This window comes from Lithobates pipiens, unplaced genomic scaffold (assembly GCF_037356315.1).
Source record: "Lithobates pipiens isolate NorthernLeopardFrog02 unplaced genomic scaffold, aLitPip1_a1.2 Scaffold_16, whole genome shotgun sequence".
NCBI lineage: Eukaryota > Metazoa > Chordata > Amphibia > Anura > Ranidae > Lithobates > Lithobates pipiens.
Window position 1 is genome coordinate 108,243,490 of NW_027507748.1, and position 13,302 is coordinate 108,256,791.

Below are 13,302 nucleotides of genomic sequence, written 5' to 3' on the forward strand. Positions count from 1 at the left end.
CAGCAGTGATTCACTGTACATTCAGTCATACACAAACACTTCTAAAACCAATTTCCGTACCAGCGTGTTTTTGGATGGGTGGGGGGAAGCACACACTAATGGAAGAACATACACACCGCATGCAGAATAAAGCCATAGTGTGAATTCAATTCAAAACCTCAGCACTGCAAGGCAAAAGTGCTGACCACTGTGACCCTATACTGTTCTCTGTGAGCTAGATAAGACCATTGAACGCTAAAAACCCCCTTGACATATAGCAATTCCCATGTAAAAGACACATGAATTATTTATACGTAATGTTAGAAAGAGAGCTAGACACCATTGGCATAAAAATTTTTCATTTATTACAAATGAAATGACATGTAACACAAAAACAATGAGCACACGCAAGTTATTTGTCACTGTTACAACAAAGCTTAGTCCAGCAAAGCACACAGAGATGGAAAAAAATATATATAAAGACAATTCAAGAACAAACCAAAACATTTTAATAATACAAACTCACTGCTGAAACTGCAACTCTTTCCCAGGAGAGCCCTTATGGTGTTCACCCAGAAGTATAAAATACTTGTTATTGTGCCTTACTGTCAGGATAACACATACCCCGGGATTCGTGGAACATTTACAAAGCATTCTTAAAGCTGAAGTGTGGCCAAAAACTATTTTTGCACAGTAGAAAATACGTTTCCACTAATGAAGTGTGACCCATCTATGGCCGCTGCATTTTTGTTACATATCTTACTCTGCAAGGCCTTTTCTGAATGGAAGAGGGTCTGAGCAAGCAACCTCCTGTGATATCTGTTCTGCAGCCAGAACTACAAGTCTCAGTGCCACACATTCAGCAGTAACTGAAGACTGCAGCACACTCCATTAGAGGCAAGGCAAATGTAAAAAAAATGTTTTTTGGCCATACTTAAGCTTTAAAGCAACTCTGTTGCTGGGAAAAAAAAGAAATCTAAAAGGTTTCTGCCAAAGACGGAAGTTGTGCTTGCCTGTCCTGGTGCGTATTTTGTAGAAACTTTGCTCCATCCTTTATAAAAGCAGACCGAAGGATCTTCACATCTGACATGTCACGTGCCTGTGTCCCCTGCTACATTCTGTGGTTTCTGCAGCTGCACTCTGCATTTCTACAGGATACAGCAGCCTTTTTCAACCTGCATACCTTCAGGTTTCTTCAGGGGTGCCCTGGCAAAATGCCTAAAAGTTGGCCGAAAATTGGATAAAAGCCAGCGAATGGAGGAAGCCTACCTTTTGCTTACACAAAGCCACAGGTTTTCATTGTGCACCATTACAACCTTCCAGTTGCCAGTATCCCAACAACCAACATTTGATGAGGAGGGCATCGGGTGCCTGCACAGCATCCTTATGTGCCCCTTCCCCGCCCATCTCCGTCAGCACTGGGGTAACATTAGCTGAGTGAGGGACAGAAACTGAGAGAAGGGAAACATTGGATTACTAGTCAGTACCAGCAAGCAAAGGTGTATTTGCTTTGGAAAAACAGATCACCTCTAATGTTGGGAGTCCTACATGTGTGGATGTTGCAGTCTTATGCAAAACGATTACTTTGATTTTTTTACATTTTAGAATGGGTTGCTTCGAGAGTGTGCATCATTTTAAAGGGTGCCTTGACTAAACAAAAGTTGAAAAACACAGGGATAGATGGAGGGGGTCAGCGGGAGGAACCACAGGGGATGCAGGCATCCTTTAAACCTCGAAACTGGATCTAATGTGAATATCGCTCAGGTGACTGCTCTGTGGTGGAGTAGGGATTCTACGAAGGAGCAATGGCACATGTAAGTATAATGTGTCTTTTACAGGATTCTTTAGATACATTTTTTCTCTGCAACAGTTGCTTTAAAGGAAACACGTGCTGAGGGAAATATGTAGATTGTTATTACTGACTCTTTCTGAAAATGCTACTTGGCTTCAATTATGAGTCCATGATCTATAACAAATCAATCAAAAATTCTGATTTCACTTACTGCTTGAATTATTCTATGTCCGTGACTCATTGACACTAGAAGGTGAAGTCAATAACTGATGTTTTTAGGCTTCAGGTTGTGTGAATAATCTACAACTGGCATAATTAAAAAGACCAAAGCAAGACATTTCACCAATCGTGTAATTATTCCTAATCATTTGTCACCACGGAAGAGAAAGACAGAGGATATACTGGGGTTGATTTACTAAAACATGCTAAATTTGGTGCAGCTCTGCAAAGAAAACCAATCAGCCAAGAAAACCAAAGACTGTCACCCTACTTTGCCGTGCAACATTGGTCCTACTTCCATCCGACTTGAATGAATAGGATATGATTTTGCTCTGACTTTGAGATAGTCTGACTTGTCCTTTGACCAATCAAAACAATCCCAGCATGACATAAATTCATTTTCCTGCTGCTGCAATCACCATGTCAGATGGTTAGGATGAGGATACAGCTTTAATGATATTGAATGGGCTGAAAACTGATAAAAGTCGGACCAAAGTCGTGCAGGAACCTTTTCTAAAATCAGACTGACTTGTGTTGGACCAGTTAAGATGGCTCCAGGGAACCATTAACTTGTACACGTCATGCCACATGAGCTCCCAAAGTCGGAGCATATGTCGCACCAGTGTGAACTGGGCCTTATTGTCAAAGTTTAAATGAACAAGCTGAAGTTAGAAGCTGATTGGCTACCATGCACCGCTACACCAGATTTTGCACTCTCCGGGTTTAGTAAATCAACCCCAGAGTGTAGGGATGCCTGGGCTCGTGTTAGGTCTTATACAAGTGGGTGCCAGTATAGAGCTCCCCTTATGGGTATTCAGAACCCCTTCCACCAGGGGCTGAGCTATAATGATGCTCCTCGTGCTAAACTTTCCAAATTTAAAGGCTCAACTTTTTTTCATTTTGGATACAGTATTGGAGTTATTTTTTTTTTTTAACATCTGTGTCCCATTGGGGAGATGTCCCTTGCTGTCCCATAGCCAAAACAGTAAGTGAAAGTGAGGGAATCCCGCTGTGTCATCTGAAATAGTGTCATTGGAAGACTTAACCCCTCAATTACTGTTCTGGGGACAACGCAAAATTAGATATTTTCTTTTATTTTCACTTTGCATGATAAAGGTAAGTAAACAGGACAAATAGAGAGGGCAGATCTCCACAAAGACAGCAATAAAAACTGTCAGGTGTTCTGATCCCTCTCCACTTTATCCAAAATGAAAAAAAAAAGTTTTGCCTTTAATTACACTTTAATCCTGAGTCAACCAGGCCTTAGAAAACAGTAGGCACAGCCATGATCCCTTATGGATGAGTAGTTTATCTATAGCTGTCCACTATGTGCGTAGCTGCTTATGTTTATGGCCCATTGTAAATGATAGAACAAGACATCTGCTGTTATAATATGGCTTATAAGACACCACAGCCTGAAATCCTTGGCCGTGCTGTAGCATCAGAGACAGTATTATTATACAGACAACAGAAATGATCTTTGCTCAATGGGTGAAATGTACAGCATGTAACAGTCATATATGCAAGTAAATGAAAACCGCTTTACAGTAGCATGCGGAATGCGCCACCTTCATAACTAAGAACCTGAGGATTGATGTAAGAAGAAAAGCTGGAGCTTATTTCAAATGAACATGTACCATGCAGGGTAAAACAACTGCCCCCCTTCCCAGTGGCACATGCTTTCTCTTAGCTCCCCCTACTGCTCCATTTAGCTGCCAAGAGTGAGGAAAGACAACTTTGTGTAAGCTCAAGATGGATCTCTAGTCGAAGCTTACACAGGGCTGGCTGCCTACCTCCTATGTGAGTCACGTGACCTTTCCCCCTCCCCCAATACCTGTACTTTCCTTGCTCTGAGCAGGTGAAACTAGTAGCAAGGGATAAAAGAAAGGTAAGTATGTGCTGATGAGGGGCTGCTTTTTGAGGTGAATCTGTAGCCTTAAAGGGATTTCTGATACATTTATAACCCTTGTTTTGTATGGTCCTTTGCTCAAACAAAGCCTCACCCTCACTGTGTATGGCAAAACTGTATTTTCTGGTAATGCTGCAATACCAGACCTCACCAGGAGACGCAGAGAAATTCTGCACTTCTTAGGAGTAACAGGTACCTACCTATAAGTTGAGAATTTCAGCCAGGTGTTTTAGAGGGAATTTTGAGACGTACAATTACAAATATAATGTAATTTAGTTGTGGCAGCTTACTTATTTTAAAGGCATATTACATCTTTTATAAAAAAAAATACATGCACCCATATTACAAAAAAATGGTTGAGATCAGTGCATAGTGCTACTTTTAATGGGGCTGGAGGAAGTAATCAATGGACTACAAGTGCACTGATGTCACCACACTTGTGCTCGATTGAGTCCCTCAGCTACAGTGACACATGGGACTAGTTGTCTTCTATTCACAGCTCCCTAGGAATGGATGACATGGTTGTGCGGGTGGAGTGGAGCCACGTACAGCCACACCGAATTCAAGAAAAACAAGATGCTTAGGGAAGAGGATCACTGCAATTTAGGTAAGAGAGCGGGGCAATTTGAGGGTGGTGAATGGTGATAAGCTTTCCAGTGGGGCTTTCCCCTCTTTTTTTCTTAATCTACACTAGGGACATGTGTGTTCCAGGTCATTTTTTATGCATTTATGTGCATTTCGGTACAGAAAAAAATGCAGAATGTTCTACTTATTTTTTTCTGGACTGGAACTGACTGCATTGGTGTAAACTAGGCCATTGAAACCCATATAACCTACTGTCCATGCGTTTTTTATGCAGAAAAAAAAACCCCACACTGGACTGCATCTGATGTGAACCGGTCCTAAAAGAGACTCTTTCATGGGGAAATAAGAAAATCTGAAGCTTGCTGCTAACACACATTCCTAATAGCCCATCACTGGCCAACTTGAATGTGCAAGAAGCAGGCAGAGCAGGCACACATTAACAGGAAATGCTGAAATTTTACCTGTTAGAACACCTTTACTGGTGTGTCTTGGTAGAAAAACCAATCAGACAAGACTTATTGTACCAGCTAATTGCTACCATCTTCCCCTGGTAACTGCAGCACCCCCTGCTCCTCCCCATCTCCATAGACATCAACATGACTGAAGGGAAATGTCCTAAGTGCTAGTATCAGTTTGGAAGATATTGGAGGACATTTCAGGGGTTTATTATGGGCATGATACATGTAAATAGCATCGGTTTTAAGAAGGCAAAATTATACTTCACAGTCTGGGAGATCAGCCTCTCTAAAGATAGAGCTGTCCTTTAATTTAAACCAAGAAATTATACAAGTAACAAAATTACTTTCAAGTGGAGCCATGTTTGCATGCAGGAGATCAAAAATGTTGAATCCAAAAAAAAAAAAAAAAAAGGATTAGGCCAAATAATTTTATGTCTGTTTGACAATGGCTGGTTTTTTAATGCTCACACATTGCTAGATCTGCCTTTTCCGCTTTGTAAGCGCGCCCTTTGAAGCTATTCCTGTACAGTGGTCGCAGCCGACATCAAAACCCAGGGATATTTCCAATCTGTGGCAGAGCTTCACACACATTCTTTGGTTTATTTGAAGAAAGAAAAAACAAAATTCAATGGTAAACAGTTTTCATAATCCCTTTATGTATTAAAATGGCCTGTCATGGATAAGGGCACAGTCTTTGGTTATCAAAAAAAAACGTCTTTAATCTACTTTTCTACTTATAGTTCACACTCCGATCTAGATTACAGGCAGTGTCTGAAACAGAAAATATTCCCTTCATATGGACCCAAAATGAAATGATTTTGTTTTCTTTAAAAGTTATCATGGATATAGCAAACTGTCCAAGTCCCTTTATATGATTTTTGATCACTGTGCTGACATTATATGGAGATTTTTTTTTTCATTGAGGAATCAACTAAAGCAGCTTAGCAGTACATTAATACTGACAGACAGCATCTTACACTATTAGTTTAACACTGAGGTGAAGGCAGTGGACATTGATGTGACAACAAAGAGGCATCGCTGACAGGACCCGAGGTTTATGTCAGTCCAATCTCTTCCAGCACGCTTCGTGGTGTCTCTGCTTCCTATGGACGAAACACAAGGACGACAATCAGCTCAATATTACAATACATGGCATTGGGTAAGAAGCAAGTTACAGTACAGAGGAAATAGACAAACTGGAGTATTAGTTAACAGATCACAATGTTAGTTATTTCCAGCTATGAGAAGGATAAGGTCGTCTACACACTAGCTGTAATTCTCTTCTTGTATAGTGCAGCCACATTCACATGACAAGATAACTACACTGCCACCCAACCTGCAGGCAATTTTTACTCAAATCTCTGTACATTTACGGTGAATGGATAGTTCCTTTTCACATGAAATTATCTGAAATAGACCAAACTACCCATTTTAGGTCCAGCTATAGAGAATTCTGAATGGATGAAACAAGTGGACATGGGCACATTCATGGGCTTTTTTTTATGCTTCCGATGCAGCGTGTTGACAGCTTGTTTGTCAACAGAGACGCAACCGGTATACTGACCCAACAGCATGTCCGAGTTCAACAGTTAGGCAAGGACAGGAGTGCGGCCCCAAATGCAGACAGTGTACAGACAGAGCTGCGGACCCATCCCTACATGCCTGTCAAACTCAGATGCAGATGAGTCAGTACAGCCACTGTCTCCATTGACCAACATGGGTTGCATGCACACTACTCCTAAAATGGCTCTTCATGCTTTACGCCCCCCTGTGCCGTGTGAATGAGCCCTTTACAGTGTATTGTCAGTAAACCCAAATTTTGAGATGTTATTAGAGCGTTAAAGTATATGTAAAAACCCTAACAATGAACTTCTCTAATTTACTCTCCTTTGATTAAGGCTGCATTCACACTTTCACGTAGTTGGAACAAGCTATTTCACATGTCTCACATACACGAAGCTTTATTCACTTCATGGGCTTCCCCATTGTGCGTTTGTCTCCCGAAAATAAGCTCATGCTCCTTTTTGGGTGTCAAGTGTAGTGCATTTTTAAAACATGCAATTAGATTGGATGACGATCGCGGCAGAATCACATTGCGTTTTCGATACCATTAAAGAAAAACGGCAACCAAAAGTACATCAGGCGTTCTACCAATATTTGCCATTTCAGGCAGAATCACAGTGATTCAGCCTGCAATCCCAAATCACAAGATGTGAACGGTATCTAAACATACCATTGAATGTGTTTGAGAACGTCTGTTTGATAAGTGCAACTTATCTCTAAGGACTATAGGGCACCTCCTACACCGCTCCTAAAATGGCCCTGCCCATTGAAATCTCCCCCGATCCACGCCGTGGGAGCTGACATTTTTCCTCGTCGTGTCTTCTGGGTATCGTGGCTCTGGCGCTGTGAGTGGCCGGAGCCACGATGTCATCACTCCCACGCATCCACGTGGGACACTTCTTTCTGGCAAGGTCTGGCGTCTGCCGGGCTTTCAGCCGAGAATCCTCGGAGCTCATGCACCACTGAAGTCAGCGGCTCATTGCGAGGGGAATATCTCCTAAACCGTACAGGTTTAGGAGATATTCTTTTTACCTACAGGTAAGTAGAACGAGAGGTGTTGTGTAATCCTGTCCTAGGAGTGACAACTCTGCTTCTGTATAAATATAGTATAGTTAGTGGGTGTTCTCATCCTAGGATAGGAAGAGAGTGTTACTGGCAGGATCCTCAGGTAAAAATAAGGGGGGAAAAAAAGCTTAAAAATAAATTCACCACATCTAAGGATAAGCGGCATTCAATTATATTATTGTTCATGGTTCAAATACGCTTTAAAATTATTTCTGACATAACTGTCACATTTTTACATGCTTTTTTTTCTATATTTGTCTTGTTTTATTTAATGCAGAGATTTGTACATTAGTGAGATCTCTTTATGGGTCATTTTAATTGTTGTGCCCTTTTCTAATGTGTATCTAAAAGGTGTAACAACCCTGCCAGGTTTTTATTGCTTTAAACCTTCTGGGTTCCCACCGAGGCGGAACCTTGTTTTTATGTACAGCCTTTACAGAGCAAGTTAGCTCTTTGAATAAATTTGGTCTCTCCAACCTTTTGAACGAATAAGTATTGAAATTCCTGTGCCTCTTGACTTGTCTTAAAGAGGTTTTTTTTTAGCACGATCTGATTTTCTCTCACTTCCTGTTGTATCTAAATGACAGGAAGTTAAAAGAGATGGCTTTGTTGAGCTGGCCAACTCATAGACTTCCCTTGTGAGAAGATATAGTAAAGCACAACCATTGTGTAGCCCTGCAAAGCAGGAAGCAGAGGCTGTATATGAAATGGGCTAATAGAGGCCTCCCCGTATATCACTGAAAATTATGCGTAGAAACAAAGTTGTACACAAATTGATGAGACCATTTACATCAAGGAAAATAGAAAAAAAGGAAAAGACTATAAATTTCATTGAAATCCACAAACAGCTATTGGATCTATAATAACCTTTTAAAGTATAACAACAGATTCAATTATTCTACAATTGGAAGACCTATATCAGCACTACCTCACCCATTTTTAGAAAGCCACAGGCATGTCCGAATTTATATTCCATTGAGTAATTATACTTACATACTACAGAAAATAAATAGTAGATTGCACACTTAATTTTTAACAAGCTTAAAGCGCATGTATGGGAAAAGATAAAAAAAATATATATTACATCTCTCCAAAACGTGCACATTTCCCATGTCCGGTCTCCCAGAAAATACTGCAAGCCCAGAAAATACCTGGTAATAGTACCAGAAATCCAGGGAGCTCCTAGATTCCCATAGTGTATCCAGCAATATTATTAGCCCTAATTATTGCTCAACTGTGAACTGCAGCACACCTCTTCCCCATGCTATGAAGATGAGGAGAAGGGGCTGTGTTCTGTTGTCCTAACACACTTCTTGTTCTATGGTGACAACCTTGCTCCTCCATACAGTTCAATAAGTGTACACTGCCACCCTAGGCCCTAGGACCCTGGCAGGTTCACCAGGTGAAAAATAGGAAAGAAAGCTGAAGAAAATCCATTGCGCCCACCGCATCCAAGGACTGCTAAACTGCAAATTATTACATTTTTTGTTCTTGGGATTACATACACATTAATAATAATAATATATATATATATATATATATACACGCACACATACATATATTGAGTCTATCAATAAGCCTGCATAGCTGGGACACAGAGGAAACAGGCATTGTGGTTAGTACAAAGAATAGGAGGCCCTGCATATAATATAGAGGTATGAAGCACTAGACTGTATAAGAGAAGAACTATGTGTAATAGAAAGGAATGGTGGAATAGTGAGGTAGCCATGACTGTGTGTGGTAAATAGCACAATGCATGTCACAAAGAGGCATGATGCAATGCATGAAATAGAAAGGAATGGTGCATTATAGATAACAGAGAAGTGAAGCAATGAGTGTAATACAGACGTTAGAGGCATTCTATGCAACAGAAAAGCAAGGGGTATAGGCACAAAGCACAGCGTTTAACATGGGGGTATGAGGTACTGTGTGTAATAAGGAAGAGTAAAACACTCTGTGTAGAGGCACGGTGTTTAAAGGTGGGTATGAGGCGCTGTATGCAATGAAAAGGCATAAGGCAGTGCAAACCAGAGCAACAATCGGCACTGTGGTCATGAGAGATTGTGCACAACAAAAAAGTGTGAGGCACTGTAAACAGACATGCATTGTAGCATAGAGGCATGAGGCACTGTGCAAAAGAAAGAAGTACAAGGCACTGTTCTGCAGTGTTAATTTCGTCAACTAAAATATTTTTTTTATTTTTTTAAAACCAAAAAATAAACTTGATGTCAAAATGAACGCTGCTGTTCTGTTGATCTGAATCAGAGGTTTAGCTTTACTTTGAGTTTGTGCATTTTCTCCGGGACTATACATCATGTGTGCAAGAAATCAATGTGTACAGAAAACAAGAATCAAATCTTGTGTCCACATGTGAGGACAGAATAGCTTATAAGATATTAAAGTGCATCTCCATCTTTTTATTAGCAGATCTTAGGGTTGCCACCTGTACAGGATTCACCTGGACAGTCCAGGTTTTGAATCATGTGTCCAGGTTTCAGACAGACTGAAACCCAGACACAATATTCAGACCGGGCTGTAGCTCCCCAAGTAACCAAGATAGTTACACACAAATCTGCTGCTGTCTGGGAGCTGCAGGCGGCTGTCTGGGGGTAGGTTCGGCATCACTGGAAGGCAGGGCGATGATGTCACCAAGAACAATTTGACAACGCCCATCGTTTGTTGCTGCACACTATATGCACAACATTACTACTCTCCTTAGGGCACCCAAAGGTGTACCAGGCTGCTAAAGTGTTTGGGTTTGGCTTTAAGAAAATGTGGCAACCCTAGCAGATCTGTGCTTGTAATGCAGGACATACATCTTTTATTATATATCTTCTTTTCTTGTACAACCAATAAAGTGCTCATTTTGGCCATTTGGAAATGTTCAGACTTGGCTTGTTGCTCCGCAGAGCTGACACAATGGAATGCTGTGCCTGGGCTCATACGCCATAATCCGTCTGCAGAGAGCCCTTCAAGACTACAAAAACAAAATATTCTGTTCCACACGATGGATACTTCAAAACACCAACCAGGCATAACACAACAAGATAACTAAAGACTACACATTGCAAAGTTGATCATTTCACTGCTCTGCTTTCAAATATCACATCTTCTGGAGAGGAATTACACTTTAGGGATGCTAAAAGTCTTTCTCGCTTTCAAAAAGCACATTTCTTTCTTTTCATTCATTTGCGGAGACTGTTTATTATGGTTGTTTTTCCAATAATGTGAAACAAAAGCAGATAAAATCAATTGTATATGGAAGAATTAGTCTACTATGGCTACCCAGTGGATGGACGCATGGTCATTGACCAGATATGTAGCAGGAAAGTACATTTACAATTTCGCAGCCAATTCCATCCCCTGCTACCAATACTCAACCACTAAAGAGAAAAGAAGTATTAACATAATAATAGAATGGTGATGTTTACATTAATATTGAAAGAAGACTTACTTTAGCATCCTAACACAAGGGCAGAGCAATGAAAGGGAAAAAAGATTATATTAAAAATAGCAATCTTAAACAAATTTAAGAACATCATTAATAACTTGTCAAACAAAAGAGAAGAGTAATGAATGGCAGTGACAAGAGCGGACTAGTTTATCGATTAAATTGTTTTTATTTTATGTGATCCACCCAAACACTCCTAGCTCCATATACCTGCTACATACACATCTCCAGAAGTTTGGTAGGTTAAATAATCTGGGATTCAGGCACCAGACGCTACAATCCAGCACCCAGAAAGTAGTCTAATGCCGCGTACACACGACCAGACTTTTCGAGGGACTAAGTCTGACAGACTTTTGACGGAGTTCTGATGGAGTTCCGGCAGAGTTTTGACAGACTTTCCGAATGAACGGACTTGGCCACACACAATCACACCAAAGTCTGACGGATTCGAATGTGATGACGTACGATCGGATTAGAATAAGGAAGTTCATAGCCAGTAGCCAATAGCTGCCCTAGCGTCGGTTTTAGTCCGTCAGACTAGCACACACACGAGCGGATTTCTCGGTAGGAACTGGGTCCGGCGGAGTTCTGTCGGAAAAATTTGAAACATGTTCCATTTCTAAAGTCTGTCAGACTTTTGCAAATCAAAAGTCTGCTGCAGCCCACACACGTTCGAATAGTCTGCCGGAATCATTCCGTCAGACTTTTGATGTTGAAAAGTCGTGTGTACGGGGCATTAAGGAGCCAACTAGATTCTGATGACAAAGGAAAAAGCCCCTAAAAGGTACCAGATTTAAGATGGTTAGCAGAATTACTTACTTGGCATATAGGGTCTTTTCACATTTCAGGAAAAACCCCTACAAACACACTCATACACACACACACACACACACACACACACACACTATATATTACCAAAAGTATTGGGACGCCTGCCTTTACACATACATGAGCTTTAATGGCATCCCAGTCTTAGTCCGTAGGGTTCAATATGGAGTTGGGACATCCGGCTGCCCACAAGGTTTAGGAGTGTGTCTATGGGAATGTTTGACCATTCTTCCAAAAGCGAATTTGTGCGGTCAGGCACGGATGTTGGACGAGAAGGCCTGGCTCACAGTCTCCACTCTAATTCATCCCAAAGGTGTTCTATTGGGTTTAGGTCAATACTCTGTGCAGGCCAGTCAAGTTCCTCCACCCCAAATGAGTTCATCCATGATTTTATGGACCTCCCTTTGTGCACTGGTCCAAATAATTTGGTGGAAGGAGGATTGTGGTGTGTGCTTGTTTTTCAGGGGTTCGACTTGGCCCCTTAGTTCCAGTGAAAGGAACTCTTAAGGCATCTGCATACCAGGACATTTTGGACAATTTCATGCTCCCAACTTTGTGGGAACAGTTTGGAGATGGCCCCTTTCTGTTCCAACATGACTGCGCACCAGGCACAAAGCAAAGCCCATAAAGACATGCATGAGCGAGTTTGGGGTGAAAGAACTTGACTGGCCCGCACATAGTCCTGACTTCAACCCGATAGAACACCTTTGAGATGAATAAGAATGGAGACTGCGAGCTAGACCTCGTCATCCAACATGAGTGCCTGACCTCACAAATGCGCTTCTGGAAGAATGGTGAAACATTCCTATAGACACTTTACTAAACCTTGTGGACAGCCTTCCCAGAAAAATTGAAGTTGTTACATCTGCAAAGGGTGGGCTAACTTAATATTGAACCCTATGGACTAAGTCTGGGATGCCATTAAGGTTCATGTGCGTGTAAAGACAGGTGTACTAATACTTTTGCCAATATAGTGCATCTCAGATCAGTAGAACGTTTCATCCAGTAATTTAAGAGAAGCAAGCCAAAGAGGTGCTGGAGTTTGGGACTGCTGACATTATTGCTTCTATGAAGACTCCTGGTTTCAAGAAGAAACCTGGAACTTGGTCACTCAAAGAAACTCTATAGCTAGGGCTGTTAACTGGGGTATCCATAGCAGTTGGGGTTATGGAAACATCATTTGAGGTATGAAACTGGGCCTCTGAATAATATAAAAAATAAACAGAATTCCTTACATTATTGGATCTAAAAACAAAGTGGAGAATAGACAATGTATCAGATGACATGCAAATAACATTTTCATGAACTGTACTTTGTTGTCATGTTTTGATTGCTCAGAAATAATTTTATATAAATAAACATGATCAAATACTTACAAATTTCCTTCAGCTGTTCTGTTCCTAGCTATCTACATGTAAAATAAAACCCAGCTATAGACAACCTAAAAGCACGG

At 41.0% G+C, this 13,302-nt stretch overlaps 1 protein-coding gene across 4 annotated transcripts in view; it reads right to left on the reverse strand.

Moving 5' to 3' along the window:
* Positions 1–321: 321 nt before the first annotated feature.
* The window catches only part of AP1S2 (adaptor related protein complex 1 subunit sigma 2), a 152,903-nt gene continuing 139,922 nt past the window's right edge, over positions 322–13,302 (reverse strand). For all 4 annotated transcript variants that reach the window (XR_013274387.1, XM_077480241.1, XM_077480240.1 and 1 more), the window contains one exon: positions 322–6,045. Coding sequence is in view for 1 of the 4 variants with exons in the window: in XM_077480242.1 (XP_077336368.1) it covers positions 5,998–6,045 (48 nt within the window). In the remaining 3 variants the exon portion in view is untranslated. The remainder of the gene's footprint in view (positions 6,046–13,302) is intronic.